The sequence below is a fragment of the Neovison vison genome, chromosome 7 (assembly GCF_020171115.1).
Source record: "Neovison vison isolate M4711 chromosome 7, ASM_NN_V1, whole genome shotgun sequence".
NCBI classification, from domain to species: Eukaryota; Metazoa; Chordata; class Mammalia; order Carnivora; family Mustelidae; genus Neogale; species Neogale vison.
The window spans coordinates 131,955,455-131,980,323 of record NC_058097.1 but is presented as its reverse complement, the minus strand read 5'-3'; the positions used below and the strand labels follow the sequence as shown (position 1 = coordinate 131,980,323).

The 24,869-nt window shown below is 40.7% G+C and overlaps 1 protein-coding gene across 3 annotated transcripts in view; it reads right to left on the bottom strand.

The window, feature by feature from the left end:
* Positions 1-12,706: 12,706 nt before the first annotated feature.
* Positions 12,707-24,869, bottom strand: part of SLC36A4 (solute carrier family 36 member 4) — a 52,049-nt gene continuing 39,886 nt past the window's right edge. For 2 of the 3 annotated variants that reach the window (XM_044258321.1, XM_044258323.1), the window contains 2 exons: positions 21,220-21,389; positions 12,707-16,910 (listed from right to left, as the gene is read on the bottom strand). In XM_044258321.1, the coding sequence (XP_044114256.1) occupies positions 16,603-16,910; positions 21,220-21,389 (478 nt within the window). In that variant the 3' untranslated portion in view covers positions 12,707-16,602. The remainder of the gene's footprint in view (positions 16,911-21,219; positions 21,390-24,869) is intronic. The other variant, XM_044258322.1, reaches the window with a different exon arrangement.

Genomic DNA, 24,869 nt, shown 5'->3' with positions numbered 1-24,869 from the left:
TGTCTGCCTTCAGCGTGGGTCATGATCTCAGGGTCCTGGGATCAAGCCCCACGTGAGGCTCCTTTCTCAGTGGGGAGCCTGCTTCTCTCTCCCCGTCTCTCCCCACTCACTCTCAGGACCCTTCGATCATGACCTGAGCCTAAACCAAGAGTCAGACACTCAACCAAGGGAGTCACCCCGGCCCCCTTTGTGAGTCTATTTTTTTAAAAAAATATTTTATTTATTTATTTGACAGAGAGAGAGAGAGAGAGAGAGATCACAAGTAGGCAGAGGCAGGCAGAGAGAGAGGTGGAAGCAGGCTCCCTGCCGAGCAGAGAGTCTGATATGGGGCTCGATCCCAGGACTCTGGGATCATGACCTGAGCTGAAGGCAGAGGCTTTAACCCACTGAGCCACCCAGGAGCCCCTGTGAGTCTCTTTTTAAAATCAAGGTGAGTGGAGATGGTGGTGTGGGCTGGTAGGATAGCAGTGGCTGAGAGGGAACCCCATGTGGGCCATGTTTTTAAGTCGCACTAATAGGAACTGCATATGTGTTGCATATAGGGACCAAAATAAACAAATGGAGATGGGGTCAGACTTACAGAGAAGCAGGACTGCTTGGAAGGCAGGGAAGTCTCATATCTCCACACGCCTTCAATGCTGCCATGCCAGTGCCCTGGGGTTGTAAGAGGCCTTGCAGAGAACCCAGTACCAGCAGCTGGAAGAGAAGCCCAGGGTTCCTCGGGGCCCCAGGTCCACAGACGCACCTCAGTACCCTGCCTCCAGCAGCCGTCGGAACAGCTTGAGCCTCCCCGCTGTGGGAGAGGACTTCTGCTCAGATTCCGTGCCCGTGGAGCAGAAACAGAGGAGAAAATGAAGATCCAGGAACAAGAGGTAGAAAAAGAATCTTTTGTTTTTTCTAATAAATAATTCTCTAAGTAATTGGGCTTTTAAGTTGTTTGAGCAGAGGAAGGAGGAATAAGAGCCAAAACAAACCCTCCAAACCAACACAGCTAAAACAACTTCAAGAGGGGAAGCGAGGTAGCCTCACCTTGGAGAGCCACTTGGTCAAGGTCAGAGCCCCCTCGTGGGCCTTCTGAGGGCGCTCTCACTCCTTGCTCCGCAGGCCAGTTCCGCTCATCTGGGCTGGGGCAACGGGAGCCAGGTGAGGGCCAGGCATTCACTCCCTGCTCCCACCCAACAACCACTGAAGAAGGAAGCACCCTCAGCACTGTGTCTCCTGCCCGTGGGCCAAGGGGCAGCCAGGAGCACTCATGATAGGCCATGACTCTAGGGGGCGGGATAGTGCTGGGGCCTTGATTTAAAGCTGAAGAGAGCCATGGTTCTTTGTTGGGACCACTAACACAGATTTTGTGTATGGGCATGAGGACTGAAATTTAGAAGCTCCCTGTTCCTAGAGCACACGAAAACAATAATCTGATCAACCCTAATGACGGCTACTCCTCCTACCCACCATTTATGGATCACCGTCTATGTGCGAGGCACAGTTTGTATTTTCCTTACATTAACTCATTCTGTCATCATAGCAACTTCGTGGAGACATCATCATGCTCGTTTCTCATCCAATAATGCTAGCCCGCATGTATCACAGTCTTTCCATCTTCCAGACACTCTGTGAAGGTCATGTGTTATCTCACAAGGAGGAAGGCATAACACCACTCCCAAGCCACATAGGAGACACAGCCAGGGAAGCGACACAACTTGTCCTCCAAGGGCTTCTTACAAGCATCGGATTGGGCCCCCTCCTCCCCCACAATGTGCCCAGAGGGGTTCCGTGCAAGGACTCACATCCTGGGGCCTGTCAGCCACCGCAGGCCAGAATGAAGGTGCTAAGGAGCCCCGCACCCCCATGGGCATTCCCCCCAACAGCTTTGTTGAGCTAAAACTCCCACACTCTCTACTTCTACTCCTCCCATTTGCAGCATAGGATTGCAAGTGTTTCAGCATATTCACAGACTTGTACACCCCTCCCTTCCGTGAATGTTAGAGCATTTGCGTTTCCCCCCAAAAAAACCCTCTTGTACCTTCATCATCATCCCCCTGGCTCCTCTGTCCGCACAGATCTAGGCAGCCACTAATTTACTGTCTTTGCTGTGAGTTTGCTTATTCTGGGCACTTTGTACAAATGGAATTGTACAGTATGTGACTCTTTATGACTCACTTCTTTGGATCAGCGTCATGTGCTCAAGGCTCATCCTTGCATGTGCCGTGTACCTCATTTCTTATTGTTGCCAAATCATACCCCACTGTCAGGCCGCACCACATTTCACGCATCCATTCCTGAGTTGATGGACGTGTAGGCTGCTTGCACTTTGCACCTCTTTTCAATAATGCTGCTATGGACAAACACTCATGTGTCAGTTCTTGTGTGGACCTAAGTTCTCCTTTCTTGTTGGCATTTTTTCACAGGCCTCTGAGATAATGTTAAAGACGGTCATCTGAATTTGACCTTCAGTGCTGTTGGGAAGAGAGGAGGATTTTTTTAGGATTTTTTTAGAGTACTGAATGATAGAAGATAATACTGGTTGGCATGGTTCTGGGCATGCTGAAATGCTTGCTGAAAAACTACTCTTTGAAAAATTAAAATGCTTTGGACTTGTATTGCAGACAAAGGAATCAATTCATCCTAAAGCAAGTAAGTCAAATGCATGACAGTAGTTTAAAGAAATTGCTTCTCAGATGCCTTTGAATGTCTTCTTTTAGGCCACGTATATTTGGCCCAACTTCCCAGTCTATCTTCACTCTCCGACATGGCAGACCATGCTTTTTTCATTATAGGGGGTAATTATTGATGAGAATAATTCATATCTTTTTAAAAAAAATCACAATTTTCATTTGCTAGATGTATGCCCTTTATACAATATTTACCATATTTCCATTTAGCATTAAGTTAATAGCTGCATTTCTATTTGTTATCTTAGATAACCAAGGTCAGGTAATATTTACAATATCCTGCTCAGGATTATTAACATTTTTTTTTGTTTTATTTCGTTTATGTGTTTAAAAAAAAAAAAACAAAAACAGCTAAGCACCAGAGATAAAAGAAATGTGATTCCCCAGAGGGGAGGCAGGTGGGGGGATGGGTGAAATAGGAGATGAGGATTAAGGGGGCGCTTGTCGTGATGAGTGCTGGGTGATGCATGAAATTGTTGAATCGCTATATTATATTCCTGAGGCTAATATACCACTGTATGCTAACTATACTGGAATTAAAAATTGAAATTAAAAAAGGAGGTGTGATTTCTGTGTACTTTTAGCAAATATGTTCTTCATTCTGCCTTCCCTAACAGTGCTAAGGCAGCATCAATAGTTTTTATCACTGTAGAGAAAAACTTAAGATTTTGGAATGAGTGAAAGACTACTGAATATTCTTTTAATGAAAGGCTGAAGGCTCCAGAATTATTTAATTCCTCATGGAGGTGACTCTGACTAGGCTCTTTTACAACTTTGGAGAGGTAGAAGTTAACGTAGTAGCAAATTGACAGCAATGGGAACAGTTCTTGTCTGTAAGACTGTAAATTAGATACACCTCATTGGAATAAAATTGACTATTGCTCTATGCACAGAACAAGTTTTGTAAACTCATTTCAACATTTATTTACTTCATTATAATTTGTGCATAAAATGAGTTCAAATCTTTGACACGTGTTCATCTTATATCTGAAAACCAGGATTCTTACCAATTTTTGAAAATTACCCCTTGACATCACATTTAATTTGCACAGATTTTCAGTTAACTAGTAATTGTACTGAATTGTGAGTTCAGTAATTAGCAAGGCGTAAAATAGAAATGAGTCCTTTTGCCATTTTGGTTGGCACAGCAAGATATGCACAAAATATTTAGAACTTGAAAGCTGGGATACGCTGGCCTAAAATCCAGTCCAAGTAGTGATGAGTCCTTTTCACCCAAATTTCCAATTTATTTGATAGTAATTCAATTCTTCTCTGTTAAGTCTATCTGTTAAGTCTATGGTACCATCCAGTGATGGTAACAGCTAAGTGAGCAACAATTGTCTTGGGGAGCTGGAAAGAACCTATGGAACAAAAAGCCATTCAAAATGAGACTGAGAGTTGGGGGGAAGTTGAATAAGTACAAGATTTACTGGGCTTTAACAGTTCTTCTGATGAATTATTTTATTTTGGCAATTATTTTGAATTTATTTTTTCTTTGTCATCTTTCATAACATCCTGTTCTCAATTTGTAGCAACAGCATTTTATCAAATCTTTCTAAAGAACACTGAGTAATTCTTGTTAAATATATACATAAGCTGTTCTCAGAATTAGCTTCCATGTCTTCTGGGTTCATTTTTACTCCCTCTTATTTGTATTGGACTTCCTCTTCCATCTTGACATTTTCCTCATTTGTCTGATGACTCTTGGTTGTCCACTCATATTTAAGAATGGTTGTTGAAGGTGGATGGTGTGAGGTTCTTTGCCATTGTATTGGAGATTGATTTTTCTAGTAAGTGTCTCCCTTGAATAGGAAGACTATAGAAGAGCTCTGTGTATGTGGGTAGGCCATTGAAGAAGGGCAGTGATTAGAGAAGATTGATTTTTGTGTTGTTGGGCAAGGATCTGGCTATTTGGCATGCTTACCAAGTATCAGAATGAAGAGGACTACACCGAGGCAACAGTATTCTTTCCAGGAAGTTCCTTCAGTTTATTTATGGAAATTTTTCTCTGTCTTTCTTCTGTGTGTGCATCCAACATGAGGTAGCCATATTGCATTAACATTGAAATTCTTATTATATAAAGGACCACATGCTTAACGCTTTGAAACAACACTGTGTAGAAAGCTTCTTTCAATTAATATCTTTTTTCATTAAGATGGAAGTGTCCCAAAAAAAAGACATTCTTATTGCAAAACTTACTTGTTATTCTTCTTTGGAGGTCTTAATTAGTAATAAAATGTTACCAAAATCGTAGTTGTCTAAATAATCCTCAAATTCAGAGAGATTTGGGACTGTTTGGTCTTCCCTTATTGTAACCAAAAAAAGAGGCACCTGCATAGCGGACTCGGTTGAGCGTCCAACTCTTGATTTTGGCTCAGGTCATGATCTCACGGAACTGGGATCGAGCCCTCACTGGGGCTCACTGCTCAGTGGGGAGTCTGCTTAAGGATCTCTCTCTCTGCTCCTCACCCTCACTTGTTCGCGTGCTCTCTCTCTCTCTTTCTAAAATAAATAAATTAAATAAATCTTTAAAAAAAAAAACAAACAAACAACTAAAAAGATTTTAAGCATATATTTTCAAAGACCTGAACTTTGGTTCACAATGTCCTTAATAATGAAAGCCCTTTAAGATTTTCAGAAGTAATTAACTCAATTCCTCTTGCTCTGGGCTAAAATCTTTAAACCTTTTGTGGACATCTTAAGATTATGCACTTCCTCCCTCAGTAGAACATTTCCATACTTATTACACTGTTGGGAATTTCTTTTTTACATCTGACCTGTTCCACTTTGAGCTTGTCTTCTTTCTTTTGTCTCCTGACATTTTTAAGGAGAGTGGAACAACCTGGAAGCATTCACATAATTACCTAAAGAAGTTACTACTTCATTGTCTGACTTTTGAAAACTGCCAAGAGCTATTATCATTAAAGTTGAATAATGTCATAGGATGATAATTAATTTGATACTTAACTGTTCAGTGTCATTTCCCTTCACAAAGATGCAATCAAATATAATATGTATTATACTGGTTGGGAACATGTGGTTTCATGTTGGTCAGACCTTAGTCTCTATCCTGGCTTTACCACTTGATAGCTAGGTCCCTGAGGTACTTTGCTTAACTTTCTTAGGACTCGGTTTCCTCTTTTACGGATTTGGAGAATAATGCTGCCTCCCTTGTATGACTGTGGGATTTCAACAAGATACTGGCCCCACACATACTATGTGCCCTATAACTATTTGTTTTTATTGTTTATTAACTACAATGGACCTATTTTATTAGAGCTGAGCAATGAGATATTATGTAGTAGATAATTATCCTTTTGAATTATCTAAGAGAAAATTTGTCATTCCCATTACTCCATGTGGCCAAATTTGAAAGCAATGATGAGGATTTCATTTACTTATTTTTTAAATATTTAAGTCCAGAAGAAAAGAATACCTTGAGCGTCTTTATAAACTTTAAGCAAATTTTTAAAAAGATTTTATTTATTTATTTGCAAGCGAGAGAGAGAACACAAGAAGGAGAGGGCCAGAGGGAGAAGGAGACTCCCCGCTGAGCAATGAGCCTCATGTGGAGCTCAATCCTGGGACTCTGGGGTCATGACCTGAGCTGAAGGGAGACGCTTAACTGACTGCACCACCCAGGTGCCCCAAACTTTAAGTTTAAGCAATTTTTATTCTTAATTACCTCTGGCTCTGCTCTTTTCACAGAGTTAAGTGACCTTAAGTCTTGCTGAGGGTCACTGTGGAAGATATTCAGACAACGATGCTTGTTGGGTGGCAACTCTCAACTACTACGGCAAAGTGGCTCTCGGAAGTCATTGGAATAATTCTTAGAACATTTTTTTTCTCTGCATTGGATGTCCATTAATGGAGCCTAGTAGGAAGGCAAGGTAGCTGTATAGAATAGCAAGCAAGAGCCGGTGCCTTCGGCTCAGGTCATGATCTCAGGGTTCTGGGATCGAGTCCCGCATCGGGCTCCCTGCTCAGCAGGGAGCCTGCTTCCTCCTCTCTCTCTCTCTGCCTGCCTCTCTGCCTATTTGTGATCTCTCTCTGTCAAATAAAAAAAAAAAAAAAAAAAAAAAAGAATAGCAAGCAAGATACAAAGCCAAGGGATGAGAGAGGGAGCACTACAGTCAGGCTGCCAAAGGAGGCAAATTCTCGGGGGCGAGAGACCATTGGAAGCAAGAATGAAACCTCCATATCTTTCTGCAGGTACCACTCTGTGCTCTCACGGAGGTGGGCTGCTTATGTTCTAAGAATAACAGCTACCCAGCTGGACACCAGAGGATAAAATTGGAACCCTCCAGAAACTAGGGAACATAATCGGCGTAAACATAAAATGATTATACGATGACCTCTCGCATTTGCTCTTTCTGAAATTGTGAACAGATGATGAGCAAAAACTCTACTAAAGGATTTTTAGTAGACACAGAAAATATTATTCTAAAATTTGCATAGGAAAATGAGGGTAGTAAAATAGCTAAAGCAATTTTGTACTAGAAAATAAGATGGTAGAAATTAGTAGACCAAATATCAAGACACATGCCATAGCTACAGTAATTGGGGCAGTGTGAGCACTGGGGTACGAATAGACTCATAGATGAGTGGAACAGAGAACCCAGGTAAGGCTTACCCACAGGTAAGCCCAGATAGTGCTTGACAAAGGTGCAAAAACAAGTCACTGGAGGAAAGAGAGCCTTTGCATTAAATGGTGTCAGACTGGGTGCCTGGGTGGCTCAGTTGGTTGGGCGACTGGCTTCAGCTTAGGTCATGATCCTGGAGTCCCAGGATCAAGTCCCGCACAGGGCTCCCTGCTCAGGGGTGAGTCTGCTTCTCCCTCAGGCCCTCCCCCCTCTCAAGCTCTCTCTCTCTCTCATTCTCTCAAGTAAGTAAATAAAATCTTAAAAAAAAAAAAAAATGATGGTGCCAGAGCAATTGAACATCCATGTGGGGAAAATAAATCTTGACCTAAGTGTCGCACCTTAAACAAAAGTTAACTCAAAGTGGATCATGGACTTAAACGTAAAATGTGAAAGTAGAATTTTTATATTTTTACTACTCATTTATTTATTTATTTTTAAACTTTTTTTTTTTTTGTAAGATTTTTAATTTTTTTTTTTTTTATTTGGCAGACAGAGATCACAAGTAGGCAGGGGGCGGGGGCTGGGGCTGTGGAAACAGGCTCCCTGCTGAGCAGAGAGCCCAATGCAGGACTTGATCCCAGGACCCTGGGATCATGACCTAAGCCGAAGGCAGAGGCTTTAACCCATTAAGCCATCCAGATGCCCCTGTTTTTAAACTCCTTTAGAAGGTAGGAGAAAGTCCTTAGGATTTAGGTCTAGGCAAGGCATGGTTAAACTTGAAACCAGAAGCATGACCGATGAGATAAAAAGTTTGTAACTTAGACCTCAAGAACATAAAAACTTTGCTCTGCAAAAAATCCTGTTAAAAGGATGAAAAAGCAACGTACAGTCTGGGGGGAACGTTTGTGCAAGCCACCGAGGGTTAATCTGTGATTTGGTGAGGTCTGCACTCTGTTATGAAGGTTTGGTAGTTTTTTTGTGTTTATCTCTTATGTCCAGTGGCTTTCATTCTCAGGTTGTACTAAGCCATGCTTTTTACTTAAAAAATAAGTAAAATAAGGAAGTTTTGGTAACTATTTACCTCTAATCAAATCATAACTACATATTAATGCTGTTGTCATTTCGGGAAACTCATTCTCCTCTCACAAATTTAATTACCGACTTAATCTTTTTAGTTAAAACGATGCAGGGCTATATTCAGGAATTGTCCGTACGTCAGTATCATTCTTGACTTCTGTTCCTCAACCCATCAAATGTTTCTTGATACCTTGCTGTGTTCAGAAGGGACTTCTAAATTTAGTTCAGTGGCCGCATTCCATGCATGACACTTGCTCTGTTCTGACTCATAAGGTCTGACGGAAAAAAGGACCTTCAAATTTCAGAAGTGAAATATCATTCCATATTCTCCCCAGTGGTCATTTGTCTTCTCTCCTTGTTCAGTGTTAACAGCTGAGCTGATTGGACTGCTTTCACCTTTTTTATGACAGCAGTTAATCTTCAATCATTAATGTTCCCATGTTGAGGCCCCTTGGTTCCAAGCACAGTGCTCATCAGATCAGCAGCTTGGATCCCTCACAGGAGTCAAGGATCGGTGTTAAGGGAGTGGGGAGGAATGTGTGAGAAGAAATCCTGTCCGATGTCTGCAGATTGTATATCTGAGTCTCCGACATGGATCTCCGAGCTGGAAATGACGATGTGTGGCTAGCTTAGTCTGAAAACATGGGTGCCGACTTCTCCAACTTCTTTACCAAGACGCCTTTGAGGACAGCAGAGTGTGAGTGTGTTTTCCCAGGGATCCATAGTATAACCCCATTTGAAATCCTTAAGCTCAAAAATTTCCCGAAGGCACTGTGCTATATTTTAAAAATTCACATGGCCTTTTGGATCTTACAGCATAATATTTTTTCAAATCTCAAGTAGCATTTTCAGTTACCATCTCCAGCTGAGACTGACTAGCTGTTTACCAATCCTACTTCCTTTTCCTGGGCATAGAGAAGTTTGATTCATGAGCCTTTCTTGCAATCAGTAGCATAGGGCCAATTGATTTAGGTCCCAGGCAATGGGATGTGGGTGGCAGTGATGTCCCCCTCTTCTAGGACTGGCCATAAAACTGCATACAATGTTACTCATGCTTTCTCTTTCTCTTCCAGCGACCATGGAAGTTAGGTGTTTAGCATGATAGGGACACAAGATGCAAAGAGCCAGGATCCTGGAGTCTGCATCTGGGGGAGGGGGCCCACTGTATGGGACTTTGTGACTCGGACAAGAAATAAACTTCATTATGTAACATCACTAAGACTTTAGGGATAGTTTGTTATAGCAGCTATAGTACTTGTCTTGACTAATATGAGAACCATATTTTGGTGCCAGCTGTTCTCATCCAGGTGCCGTTTCCTGGGGTTAATTTTGAAAATGGACTGAATTGAAAAATGACAACCTTATCAGATTTAGTATCTAGGCCATCTCTCTCTTCTTTCTTGCTGTGACAAAACTCTTAGACCTCAAGCTCACAATAATATGTGGATATCAAAAATTGTTGTTCTTGGGGGCACCTGGGTGGATCAGTGGTTAAGCCTTTGCCTTTGGCTCAGGTCATGATCTCAGGGTCCTGGGATCGAGCCCCGCGTCGGGCTCTCTGCTCAGCGGGGAGCCTGCTTTCCCCACTCTCTCTGTCTGCTTGCCTCTCTGACTACCTGTGATCTCTGTAAAATAAATAAATAAAATCTTAAAAAAAATTTAAAAAAAATTGTTGTTCTTTTCTTTCTTTCTTTTCTTGGAACATATCCTTCATGGATATGGGTGGGGGTAGGGGAGTCTTAAAGGAGTCAATCATCACCATATTTATCAAATGCAAAAACTAGGATTTGTAACACTCTTTCCCTTAATGCCAGTTCTCAAAATTTTTCCCAATTTTCTATGGCTATGGCAAGAATGAAACCCTTGAGGGCTCTCTCTTGCCATTTTCAGGCTTTGTGTATCCTAGACAGTTCCCTCAGCCACTCATTCCTCCAACAATCTCTCATCAGCATTTCTCAAATTTTCGTTATCCCCAAACTACTTAATGGCTTACTCAGTGTACCCTTAGACCATTAATTCTAAGTGAATAGAAAGAGACATGATAAGTATTTAAATTATAAAAGTGGAACATAATATTAATGATAAAGATAATTGTTTCATGTCAGTGGAAGAAAGATGATATCACTGCTAACCTGTCACTAAGCTTTGGCTCAATAAATTAAGCATTAGCTTCTATATGCGGTATGTTTCTTCCCTGCTTCTTTATTGCTGGTAAATTGAAGGATTAAAATTAAAATTATAGGTGATTGAGAATTTCAGCAGATGTCTGAAGTCTCCATCTGATAATTCTGGATATCCAGGTCAAACATGGACCCAGAACTTACTGGAGAGATTTAATGAGGATAGGACCTTGAAAACCCTTGAGTCCACAAGGAAACTGAGACCTGGTGGATTGACTGGTTCTAGTTAGGGGTAGTGCTGGTAATTCCTAATCTGCTCTGATTGCATTGAGTTCTGTTGAACAATTCCTCATGTCTCATTGCAGCTTTTAAACATACCTACAATTTCTTCACTTTGTTTTTTCTTTTAAATATTTTATTTATTTGACAGAGAGAGAGAGATCACAAGTAGGCAGAGAGGCAGGCAGAGAGAGAGGGGGAAGCAGGCTCCCTGCTGAGCAGAGACTTCGAGAGGCTTGATCCCAGGACCCCAGGATCCCAGGCAGAGGATTTACCCCACTGAGCCACCCAGGCACCCCACTTTGTTTTTTCTAATGAGAAAGAAAATCATCAAATATTGGGAATGAGTCCCAATTCCTAGTGACCAAGGCATTTGGCCCCCAGCTTGTTTTGCTTTGTCTTCATGCTTACACCTGATCTTCACCATTGAAAACTGGCAGTAGTCCATCCCTGCAGTGATAAAGCCAAGCTTGTCAGGGCAAATGAGGGTATTGCTGAGATGCCCCATGTGCTTGAAATGACAGACATGACCTCTGTCGGCATTATCAGTGTCATGGAGGGATTTCCCCACCCCTATTTCCCAGCTCCTGAGAGCACATTTCCCTCAGCCAACCAGCATTTGTCAGTGGGGGAAAAAGCAGGGTCTTATATTCCCTGCCCCCCTTGGTGACAGAACATGCTAACAATGTCTACACTCAGTAACTGTAAGGTGATCACAGTATGATTTTCACTGCTTCCTTAAACTCAAAATTGCAATCAGGAGGGGCTATGCTAGACGGCTAATTCATCTCTGAAAACCAAGCAACCTTTGGGGGCTACTCTTCTAGACTTGCAAGAATCTGGACGTCTGTCAGAATTGAGCACGACACATCTCCTGTCTATATAATGGCCCCCAAATTATTAATTAATTAATTTTTAAAGATTTTCTTTATTGATTTGTCAGAGAGAGCGAGCAAGCACAAGGAGGGGGAGTGGCAGGCAGAGAGAGCAGCAGGCTCCCTGCTGAGCAGAGAGCCCGATGTGGGACTTGATCCCAGGACCCTGGGATCATGACCTGAGCCGAGAAGGCAGATGCTTAACTGTCTGAGCCACCCAGGACACCCAGGTGTCCCCCCCAAAAAATTAAAAACCTCTTCTGTTACGGGTTTTCTGTAGTACAATAACCGAAAGTCAACCAGCATTTCCTTTGTACATGTGTCATACAGCATTAGCTGAAAGGGGAACTTGCTCCCCGCGTGCCACGTGTGATGCTGTCTTCCACACCACACCACCAGTATTAAACCATCTTTTAATACAGAGCAGTCATCAACACTGGGTGATACCACTAGTACGAACACCTAAAGACGGTGACCTGGGCAACATGAGGACTGGAAGGAACCCTGACGGGTCTTGTCTTCCCCCAATGACAAAATTCATCTATTTTATAGTGAAAACTATGACTGTGGTCTGAGAGCACACTGCAGATAACATGCATGGGGGAGGTCTCATGAAAGGCAATGTAGGGAGCAGTGGCTCTTCCATTAAATTAATTCCAATTTCCAGATGTCCATAGTTAAATATTCCTAGCTAGTTCTGCAAAACAATCATCTTGACAGTCCCTCCCAACAGTTCTAGATTCCCATTCTTTTTTTTTTCTTTTTTTTTTTTTTTAAAGATTTTATTTATTTGACAGAGAGAAATCACAAGTAGGCAGAGAGGCAGGCAGAGAGAGAGAGGGGGAGGAAACAGGCTGCCTGCTCATTCTGCATTTACTCCGTAGGAAGATCAGGTCACGGTTTTGATTATGTCCCTTCATTTTTAATCAACCTCTCCTCCTAAATCTTAGGGGCTCATGATACCAACTTCGAAGGCTGAAGATCACATGACAAAGAACCACATAGACTGATTAAGATGAGAATATACTAGTGCCATTTTCAGCTTATGACATTTGTCAATATCATTTAATCTTGAGAAGACAAATTCATTTAAGAAGGCATTTGCAAGCAAAATAATTATATTTTATTGAAAATTCAGAAGAGTTACAGTACTTTAAGACGGTTTTTTTCCATAGTGTAAAGAAAAATAACTTAAAAAGAATTGACTCAAGTACAATGATTTTTAGTTTTCAAACTCACAAAATAATTTTGAAAAACACAAAAATCCACAGCCTAATTTATTCACGGTATAAGCATTGACTTTCCTAATTGTTATCGATAAAATGCTAATGGAATCATTTTGGGAGTGACCTTTCAACAATCATCTTTCGGTCCCAGTTTAAATGGTATGTTAATATCAGTATCTAAATCACATGGATTACTGGTGTGTGTGTGTGTGTGTGTGTGTGTATGTGTGTGTATGCACACGTAAGAAGTAGCTAATTTTAATATGGCATTTCAAGAATGAGAATAAGTCATCATTTCATTTATCATAGGGTAATAGCATTTCCAGTCATTTCTTAAGCATGTTTTCTCATCTCCTAGGCGAAAACCAACCACTTTTTTTAAGGTGTTGAGCCAAGTAAGCACTAGGGGCATAAATAAGATTATCCATAATACTTCCAAAGTCTTAACTATTATAGTCAGCCATTTAATGTCAGGAAGGTTCTCGTTACACCTTTTAGATCAAAGTTCTCAGATTTTCTTAGGGAGGGGGAACCTAGTACAGCTGAAATGAACAAAACACACTCATTTATAGAAAAACAAAACTCATTTTACATGATCAGTGGTCTATATATTTATCAAATCGTACTCCTCAACAGAAAATACCCATTGGGCCACCTGTCTGCCGCAGCTAGATGTGGCCGCAATGCGGAACTTTAATTCACTGTCCCATTAATATTTTTATAGTGCTTTGCAGGTAGACAGCTTTCCTGTAACTATTCTGAAAATACTGAATGAAATTCGGCTCTGTTAGGAAATTTACAACATGCACATTGCATAAAATGCTTATAAAAACATTCAGTGTGTTGCCTAGATGAGAGGCAGAAATGGTTTTAAGAAAGGAGAATCCAGCAAGGAGAGAATTAAAAACATCATGTGGCACTGGCTGATCCCGTATACTTTTTTTAGTTGATAACATCATACAAATTGGTCTTTCACCAAGGAAAAACCCTAGTTCTTATTTAATTGTGGAGAGATCTGACCAGATTTAATTGTGGGGAAAAGAAGATCCTCTGATAAAAAAAAAAATCCGAGAACCAGTGTTTTGACAAGTTGACTCAAACTGGTGACACGGTTTTGAAGGTCAGAGACTAATGATAACTGACTTAGGACAAAGTCCTAAGTCCTCAGCAGAGGTCAATGAAGCTTTCCTTTCTTTCCCCCATGTCAGTGGTAGAAAAGGCTCTCAGGCACCTGATCAGCTTTCAAAGAAGAGGGCTCTTCATGGTGCCAGATGAAATGCGGCAGTCGTCCGAGCCATAATGTAACGGACCAAGATACCAGACACAAAATTTCACAGGTGCAATTGTTCTCATTTTCCAGGCCCCGAAATAAAAGCAACAGCTGGCCCCATCAAAATATCTTCTCCCAAAATCTTTAAAAAAACGTTGTGACTCATTAAAACTAAATTTTCCAGAGGAAAAATAATGCCACTGATATTTTCCCAAATAAAATACATCATCAAAAACCCTTAAGTAAGGGCGCATTTATGCTTTATACCTAATATTGTTAAGGATTAAGACCAGTCTCTACCGGTTTTAGCCCCTGCTTTCACCATTTCCACTTTTCTCTGGTATTTCAAGTGTCGATGAATAAGGGGACCAAGTACTGGCTGTGGATGCAGCACCCGCTGCATAAGGAAGCCTGGCTGACAGTGCACTCAATGTTTCATTCATGCTCAATCTCGAATTTATTTATTGCTATGATCAACTATTCAGAATTTATTGAATTTGATGAATTAATAAGGAAAATAAACAGGTCAAAGTATAAAAATAAAATTTCACGCATAGACTAGAAATATCTGAGGACAGCTGACAAAATAATAGTGCTTTCTATTAAACAATGGTTTTCAAGTCATTTTATACCAAGTTATACATTTTTTAAAAAACCCTAATTTATTCTTAGAAACACGATTATATAACAGTTTCAATGATGATTACTCTTCCTATAACTTCTTCCACATTCTCTCAGTATGACTAAAAGCTCAATAGAACAGATTTGATATAAAAGTATCACAAACAATTATTGATGACATCTAATGTAAATGTTTAAAAAAAGTTTGATTCTTATGAATTTGTACAAAAATAAAGCTTCTGATATTTTGTTAGAATTGTATTTGATGACTCATTAATGATGCAAAGCAAAAATTACTTAAACTAAGTTAACATTTACATATAAAAATATAGAATACATACACTACACTGATCTTGATGATATATTACAAATAAGAGTCCCATCAGCCTGATTAAAAAGTTCAACATGTTTCAAAGTATGAGTTTTTTAAAAAGTCAAGATCCTTCATGTTTTAAAAGTAAAATTTTTTCATTTTTCAAGTCAACTGAGACTGTTTGGGTTAATAATTGGGCTTGACGAATCTGGGGTAATAAAAGGCATTTCTTTTGAAGAAACCTGGAGTGTCTCAAGATTTAGTAATCTATCACTGCCTTGATTTTTCCTCAGCATACATTTCTTTATAGTTTTTTTTTTTATTCTGCCCATTCAGATCAGTAAAAGGCTATAACAAAGCAAGCCACAGGGCTGGAAGGAATACACAAATCCTGTATTTTGTCAGATAGCTATGTTCTGCTATTGAGAAAGACGGTGCATACAAAACCCAAAGAGGGAGGAACTAATTCAGAGAGTCCGAGCCAGAGAGTACTGGGTACCTTCTACCGGCCAGCAGTTAAACCAGCATGTGGTTTCTCTTTAAAAAAACAAAACAAAAACTTCCTTCTCTTGCTGGGGTTTATATGGCTGTAACACAGGTTTTCTAGAGTTCTCTGATCTTTATGGTCAGGTCACACAGAGTACAGAGATCCCTGGTTTTCCGAGTAGTAAAATATAACTAAACAGATGCAACACTAACGGCTAAACTGGACCTCATTTATTCTTTTTCCTGGATGTGATGTGAAAAACAAAAAATCCTAGATTGGGGATCAAAAGATCACGTTCTGTTGCTTGACCTCAAAGCTGAGTGGTCTTGACCAAGTTACTTGAACCTTTCTGGGCATGAATTTCCTTAGGTAAGAAATAAAGGAACTATGCTGGATAACCCTTAAAAAGTCTCTTCACATCTGACTGAGACACAGAGTCGGGACCTCACACAGTGCCTCAAGAGTTTTCGCTGCGCAGATCAACAACCATCAGAGAATCACGCAGCATAATTCCGGTTGTAGGGACTTCTGATGCTTACATTAGGGTAAATGAATTTTCCATCTTTCCAGGGACAAATCGTAAGTATTTGGCTCTCTAGTAAAAACGTGATTAAGACATTTTTACATTATACACAAAGTACACTTTGATATTCACCGAGATAGTGAGAAGACTGTCAACTAGGTCCTTCTTTGATTCTCTTCTTGTTAGATCCCCGTTCCCTCCTCAACTGGGTGGGGAAAGAGGAGCATGGGTCAAAAAGAGAATCTTGCTTAGAGTATTTCTGATTGAATGAAGAATAGCGGAAGTCTTTTTATTCTTGAATTTTTCTACATTTTAATTTTTAAAAATTTCAAAACTAAATATTTTGAAATTATTGCAAATACTTAAAACCAATAATCTGTCATGATTTACCACTATCAGTAAAGAACTATAGTTGACTACTAAAATGCCATTATTGTACCAAAAGAAAAGAAAATTTGGTTCTATTTATAAGCTCACTGCAATGTATTCTACTAGTTCTTATTTGTATCATTTCCAGAGTCAAGAGAAAAGGAGAAGACTCACGGTTCTGTTTCCACTATTTCAAACCAGATGTAAAGCATGTTGAATTCAAATTTAGAGAAGGATTTTGTGGAACGCCAGCTGTAACTTTAGGAGTAGGATAAATGATTTCTTCAACAGTTACATATGTACCTAAGAAGAAACCAACAACTCCAGTGAACGCTATGGAAATATTTTTCAGGATCATCCATATATTGTAGTGTTCCTTAGAAAATGTAAGAATTTCAACCAGAGGTGGTAGAATCAGGGCCAACGTGCTGCTGCTCACGGCTCCAACAAAGGAAATCACAATGTCCAAACGAGGAATCAGAATCGCTCCAGCACCTAGAAAATGAAAATACATATAATCCTTAATTAAATACCTAATACTTAAATGAAAACTAAATGCAGACAGTGGGTATGATTACTTTCTTTTGTAACTTTTCTGAGTTATTTCCAGATGAAATTAAAAAAAAAAGTACCACTACTTCTGACCGATTTTCTTCCAAACTACTGGCAAGCTTTCTGAAAAGCTCTGATCTTGTATTTTCTTAGTCCTACTTACCCTTCTCCTGCTGAAGGTATCAACAGAGAGTTTGTGAAAACTAAGACTCAGTTTCCTTTCTCCAATGTCACCGATCGACTTGCTGAGGGTTTGGAGCGGCCACCAGAAATAACGCTAGAGTCTGCTCATGGGCAGGCTATGTCAGCTGTGCCCTCCCCCGCCCCCCCCCCCAAACGATGAGGATTCCGTCACCACAGTTCTGGCTTTCGGGACTCCACTGACACGTGCATTGGCTGTCCCTAACTTGTCTCCTAAAGCTATCATCTCCCCTCTGATCTTTTTTATCCCTCTCTTTTTAAGATTTTTATTTATTTTTAGAGAGAGAGAGGGAGAGAGAGACTGTGAGCATGTGTGTGTGAGCGGGGGAGAGGCCAAGGGAAAGAAAGTCAAGCAGGCTCCCCAGATGAGCATGGAGTCCAATGTGGGACTCGATCTCAAGACCCTGAGATCATGACCTAAGCCAAAATAAAGAGTTGGGCGCTCAACTGACTAAGCCACTCAGGGGCCTTTATTCCTCTCTTTTTATTCCTAAGTTTACATACTTCTGTCTTCCTCATTTCTAGCCTCTTTGTCTCTTGCTGAACTTTCCTGCTGTATATATATAATTTAACTTGGGCTCTGGAATGAACTCTTCCATTTCCACTCCTTTATTTTTAGGTTATGGGTTTTTTTCCTTCCACTATTCTTTTTGTGGCCTCAATGCTTTCCAGGAGGATATGGTATTAATCTGGAACTACTAGGTTTCTTAGAAGTACTTGTTATTTATTTAATTTCTTTTGAAAGCTAAAATGCTACAAATTATTTTGAAATGATAAACCTAGCCTCACACCTAGAGGACTGAAGTGTGGCAAGCTTTCCTAAACAAGACACTTGACTCTGAAGGAGTTGCAGCTCTAAACTGGAAATGCTTGATCAAGTGGGCTCCCTGTTGAACAGATGCTTGCCACATTCTCGTAACATGTTTCTCCAGGGAACCATAATCGTAACTCCCGAACAAAAACAGGACCTTTCAAATTTCATGGACAACATCCATTTCTGAGAGGCCACCATATAGCGAGTCAATTCCTGTGAGTCTGACCCATCTTCCCAAGCTTTTGAGTCCTACTAAGAAGACAGTTTGAAAGGATGATTCAAATGCTAACTGGAGAACAGGTATAAGGACTAGAACGCAGGCTGATGAACTCAGGACTCTAAACAGCAGTACTACCAACTTGCACTCAGCGTTTGGAGAGGACTGTGGAACGCCGAAGGATACCCAAGCTTCACATCCAGCTGGGCGTCCCTCTCACTGCCAGCGCCACACAGCCTGCTCTGTGGACACGACGGTCCCACCGGCTGTCCACACAGGTGTCCATCAGGAGCCTGCCCCCAACGCTTATCAAGGGCCCCCAGGGCAGATAAAAAACAGTCCCGTCCTGCATGTCGGCTGGCTTTGACTTGAATTGGGAAGCCGGAGCCGAAGATCCCAGTGAAGGTCAGCATCCGGCGATGCATCCCAGTGAAGCACAAAGGGGATTCTCCTTGCTTTGTGTTCTCTTCATCCAAAGCGCGCCGTACTGTAGCCCTCATATACCACCGAGTAACTTTAACTATTTTTTTTTATTTTTTCAGTGTTCCAAGATTGTTTATGCACCACACCCAGTGCTCCATGCAATACGTGCCCTCCTTAATACCCACCACCAGGCTCACCAAACACCCCGCCTCTCTCCCCTCCAAAACTCTCAGTTCCTCAGAGTCCACAGTCTCTCATGGTTCATCTCCCCCTCCAATTTCCCCAACTCACTTCTCTCCATCTCCCCATGTCCTCTGTGTTATTCCTTATGCTCCACAAATAAGTGAAACCATATGATAATTGACTCTCTCTGCTTGACTTATTTCACTCAGCATAATCTCCTCCAGTCCCGTCCATGTTGCTACAGAAGTTGGGTATTCATCCGTTCTGATGGAGGCATAATACTCCATATGTGGTCTATGGACCACATCTTCCTTATCCATTCGTCTGTTGAAGGGCATCTTGGCTCTTTCAAAAGTTTGGCACCTGTAGCCACTGGGGGTACAGATGGCCCTTCTTTTCACGACATCTGTATCTCTTGGGTAAATGTGCAGTAGTGCAATTGCAGGGTCATAGAGTAGCTCTGTTTTTAATTTCTTAAGTATTTTTAAGTAAAAGAGAGAAGTAGGGGGCACCTAGGTGGCTCAGTCATTAAACATCTGCCTTCGACTCAGATCATGGTCCCAGGGTCCTGGGATGAAGCCCCACATCTGGCCGCCTGCTCAGCAGAAAGCCTGCTTCTCCCTCTCCCAACCCCTGCTTGTGTTCTCTCTCTCACTGTGTCGCTGTCAAATACATGAATAAAATCTTTAAAAAAAAAAAAAAAAAAAAAGAGGGAGAGAGAGAAGCGGCAAAGAAACACTAGCCATTCTGTATGTCATGGACTCAGCTCCTGAGGAGAGTCCCAGGCTTCTAGGAACAGACTCTTGGTAGCAGATGTGCAGACGGATGACTTCGATATAGCAATGGCGGCCAGTGCACAGAAATGGGTGCAGTTACTGAACTATCAGAAGTTATTAAATCCCTGTAACATTTTCTTCAAGCTCCTTCAAGTGAACTTCAGTTACTAATTTTCAAAGGAGACACACTTTCAGAATACAATAGTCTTACATCTAGGATAAAAGGACTCGTACTGCAATCAGCCTTTTTTATTTAGTACGGTTGTCAAAATTCAATAAAAACAATGTGTAAGAAGTTATTTCAAAATGTCGTAAAATGACTTTTTCCTACTGAATGTTTTCTTAGTCATCAGAGTATGGGCTCATTGACTTTACTCATTATGATTTATCTTACTGTTGCTATAATTCATTTAAATGATTACTTTGGAAAATAGGTCTCATTTACTTTTCCCAGCTTTTTCTTTAGATCTAGGCATAAGTTCCACTCCAAGCTGCTCACTGACATTTACAGTTGTCTGTCCCGAATTTCTAACTCTCTCATCCTCTCACCTTGATTGGGCCAAGGTGGTTACTCGTATCTTCCACAGAAAGCTGACCCACTTCCAGTGGTCCCTGGTATCACTCTAGGTAATCGTCAGTTCAGTCATCTTATACTTGTGGTTACAACAATAACGGTGACAATTATAACTGCTGGCTACTTTGTTAATATTCTTTTTTTTTTTTTAAAGATTTTTTATTATTTATTTGACAGAGAGAGATCACAAATAGGCAGAGAGGCAGGCAGAGAGAGAGAGGAGGAGGAAGCAGGCTCCCTGCTGAGCAGAGAGCCCGATGTGGGACTCAATCCCAGGACCCTGAGATCATGACCCGAGCCGAAGGCAGTGGCCCAACCCACTGAGCCACCCAGGCGCCCCTACTTTGTTAATATTCTTAAACCCTACAAAATATGCCCTAAAAGGAAGTCTTTCTTCATTCCACAGTTGAAAAAAGAGGAGCTTACAGATGGTAGGGAACTTGTTTAAAGACATCAGCAGGTAACTCGTAGGTTTCAACCGTCAGGTCAGTGTGGCCCCAAAACACACACTATTTCCCACTGTACCCAAATCAAGCTGCTTCTCCACAGGTCTCCATGATTACTGCTCCCTGGTGAGGCATTTTATAATGTGAAACCTTAGGAGGAGATTACATACATTCCTTCAAATAGTAAGTAAAATTAGCCACTGAAATTATTAAAGACCAAAACAAAACAAAACCCATTTCTATAGGTAGTCATGGAGATTTAAGCAGTTAAATATACAAAAGTTAGCAGAAATAAAAAACCTGAGGAAAACTAGAACCAAAGTAAAATTTCCATCAACAATGTAAGAGTCCCTTATGTATCTGATTTAAATATACTTATATTTTTAACCACTGATGCATTTTCAAAATAATAATCTGATTAGTTCTTTTAAATGTAATAAGATCTGCTCTATGTTTTCCTTCTACAGTAGTAGAATAACAGAATTTTAACTCAAAAAGTATCTCAGCTATGTAAACAAAACTGATTTTAAAATATTAAAAAATATACTTTAAGTAGCTTCATTATATGACACTCAACAAGAAAAACTGATGATGCTATAAATGTGTAGTAATACTTACACGTAATAGTGACCAAGAAGGACCTTATGGCAAATTCACAGATTTGTTTCCATTTAGCATGAAATTTGGATGTGATCATTGGGATGATGATCTCTGCCGGAACATAGAACTGAATTGAATATGTCACAAAGATGCCAAAGGAATATAGAATTTTTACTGATTGATACAACCTGTTAAAAAAAAAATTCAAAATTCAGTCATTCTTTTTTCCCCGGATTTACTGAGGTACAACAAGCAACACCGTTAAACAGGTAAAGTGTACAACATAGTTTTAAATATACGTTGTGACAGGGTTCCCACTATCGAGTTAATTAACACTTCTATCACCTCACATATTTGCTTTTTTTTCTTTTTGGTGAGAACACTTTGATTCTACTCAGTGAATTTCAGTTATATGCTACACTGTTACCAACTGTGGTCACCACGTTATACATCAGATCCTCAGAATTTCTTCATCTTACAACTACAAGTTTGTACCCTTCTAGCAAACTCTCCTCTTTTTCCCCATTCACCAGCCCCCTAGCAACCATTGGTTGACTCTGTTTATGTGAGAGAGATATATATATATTTCACATAAAGTCAATGTGAGATCAACTATGTGTGTGTGTGTGTGTGAATCTTTTTTTAACTTTATGGACATGACACAGAGAAAGAGATAGGGAGAGAAAAAGCACAAGTAGAGGGAGCAGCAGGCAGACGGAGAGGGAGAAGCAGGTTCCCCGCTGAGCAGGGAGGCTGATGTGGGGCTCCATCCCAGAGCCCTAGGGTCATGACCTGAGCTAAAGGCAAATTGCTTAAAAGACTGAGCCACCCAAGTGCCCCACATATTTTTTAATTAATCAATTTTTTAAAAAATGTACTTATTCTAGAGAAAGAAAACATATGTGAGTGAGCAGGGGGAGGGGCTGAGAGAGAGAGAGAGAATCCTCAACCAGAGGCCCTGTTGAGTACAGATCCAGATGGGGGGCTCGATCCTGGGACTTTGAGATCATGACCTGGGTTGAAATCAAGAGCCAGCCACTTAACCGACTGAGCCACCCAGGCGCCCCATATGTATTTTTTTAGATTCCACTTATGACGAATGCCACACAGTATTTGTCTTTTCTTTCTTTGCCTGGATTGTTTCACGTAACATAATGGCTTCCAGGTTCATCTACGCTGTTGTCTTTTTTAAAGATTTTATTTTTATTTTTTATTTGAGAGAGAGAGACAGTGAGAGAGAGAATGAGTGAGGAGAAGGTCAGAGAGCGAAGCAGACTCCCCATGGAGCTGGGAGCCCGATGCGGGACTCGATCCCGGGACTCCAGGATCACGCCCTGAGCCGGAGGCAGTCGTCCAACCAACTGCGCCACCCAGGCGTCCCCTGTTGTCTTTTTTAAAAAAATATTTTATTATTTGACAGAGAAAGAAACAGCAACAGAGGAAAAACAAGCAGGCGGAGTGGGGAAGGGGGAAGCAGGCTCCCACTGAGCAGGAAGCCCAATGCAGGGCTCAATCCCTGGACCCTGGGATCATGACCTAAGCTGAAGGCAGATGCTTAATGACTGAGCCACCCAGGCGCCCCTACACTGTGGTCTTGACATGAATCTGGCTTTCTTCTTTTTATCTTTAATGTTAACATAGGTTAAGAAATCCAACACAAACATAGGCCAGTATCTTACTAATTAGATGCTTATTAAAAAAAAAAAAGTCAGCGGGTCTCTACAGAATTTCTAGATGACTGGTGGACAGTTCATTCTGACAAGCCCAGAGGGCTTAAATGTGGCAATGCAAAGGTTTGGGAATATTGCTGCAAAGATTTCATTTTAGGCTAACCCAGTGTTCTAAAGGCTAGACTGTGTCCCATGAAGAATCAATGTTTTCTCAACTCTCTTTTAAAAACTAGGCATACTATTACGTCTCTGATAACTTACTGATCTATATATAGAAGAAAACTTCACATCGAACTCTGAATTACAGTTCTCCTTAAAAAACTCGGTAGGTATGTCATTAGTGGCAGAAACACCATCACTCTTAAGTCCCAAAGGAGAGCATTTAAATGGTTTCAACTTAAAGAGTTCTCCAGATTCTATAGGAATTCCACCTATGTTAAAGTTGCATTAGTAGGGAAATAAAGTTTGTTAGTTGGGTTGATGCCCAGTGCTTCAAAAACAGCACAGCAGGGACGCCTGGGTGGCGCAGTTGGTTGGACGACTGCCTTCGGCTCAGGGCGTGATCCTGGAGTCCCGGGATCGAGTCCCACATCAGGCTCCCAGCTCCATGGGGAGTCTGCTTCACTCTCTGACCTTCTCCTCGCTCATGCTCTCTCTCACACTCTCTCTCAAATAAATAAATAAAATCTTTAAAAAAAAAAAAACAGCACAGCAACGTTCAGTTTTACAAAGATCTTTAGATTTCTACATGGTAGATAGTCTCTTGTCAAAATCAGCACCCATGTCTGGATAGAGTCTTTGGTTAACTTCCTTTTGTCTGGCTTTTTAAATGTTGATAGTGGCACAGAAAGAAAATGCAGTATCAGAGGACTCAGATTATAGAAACTATTCTCCTGGGTTACAGATAAGAAAACTGTTTTGTTTTTTGAAATTTCGAATATTTTACAACAGTTAAAATAGAAAACCCAAAACAACTGGAGAGGAGACTGAGGATGGAACACGCCGCAGCATTAGGGGTAGTGGTTAACACCCATGTCCTCTTGAGGCAGAATCATCCCTGACAGCCCCAGTCTTCCCGTGTGAGAGTCCTGCTTTCCCACCTGCAAGGCCCATCTATGCAAGGGAAGAGTGTTTCTTAGGAAAAAAATGCAATCCTTTTAAAGAGAGGTGAAATATTCCACTTTTGGTAGAGAAAGGCCTCAACATTTAATTGGACTTTAAGCTTATTTCTGATGTCTTAAGATTTCAAGTAGCAAAGATTATAAACAGTTCTCTAAACCATGGCCACGCGGGAAGGAATTCTGTAAGTGTCCACCTATGATACGTGCGTTAGAGGAGTGAAAGAAAGGAAAAAAGTTGAATAGAATCAGATTCAAAAATACTATAAACATAATTACAGAAAGAAGGAACTCCTTAGGGCTAGCAACAATAAAATCTTAATTTTTAAAACGATTTCAGGATATATTTCTCAGCTTGAGGCTTAAAGTTGAAATATAAATGGTCAGGGGGCGCCTGGGTGGCTCAGTGGGTTAAAGCCTCTGCCTTCAGCTCAGGTCATGATCCCAGGGTCCTGGGCTCTCTGCTCTCTGCTCCTCGGGGAGCCTGCTTCCTCCTCTCTCTCTGCCTGCCTCTCTGCCTACTTGTGATCTCTGTCAAGTAAATAAATAAAATCTTTAAATATAAATGGTCAGTTATTGCAATGCACAGAACAACTGAAAGACTCCTGCCTCATATACTGATATGTAACAGCAGATAATTAAATGAATATTCTTATCAGTTTATTATTTGAACATTCCTTTTGTTGTTTGTTGTTTATTTGTTATTATTTGAACATTCCTAATTATCGTTTAACTTACATGTTTTTCAATATGGTTAACAATATACTTAAAAATACATCATTATGCATGTAGGTATAATTACTTTTCTATTGATTTAAAACAAGTTATACAGACTTAAGAATTTGGTTATTACTAACACAAGTCAGTAAGATTATGTATC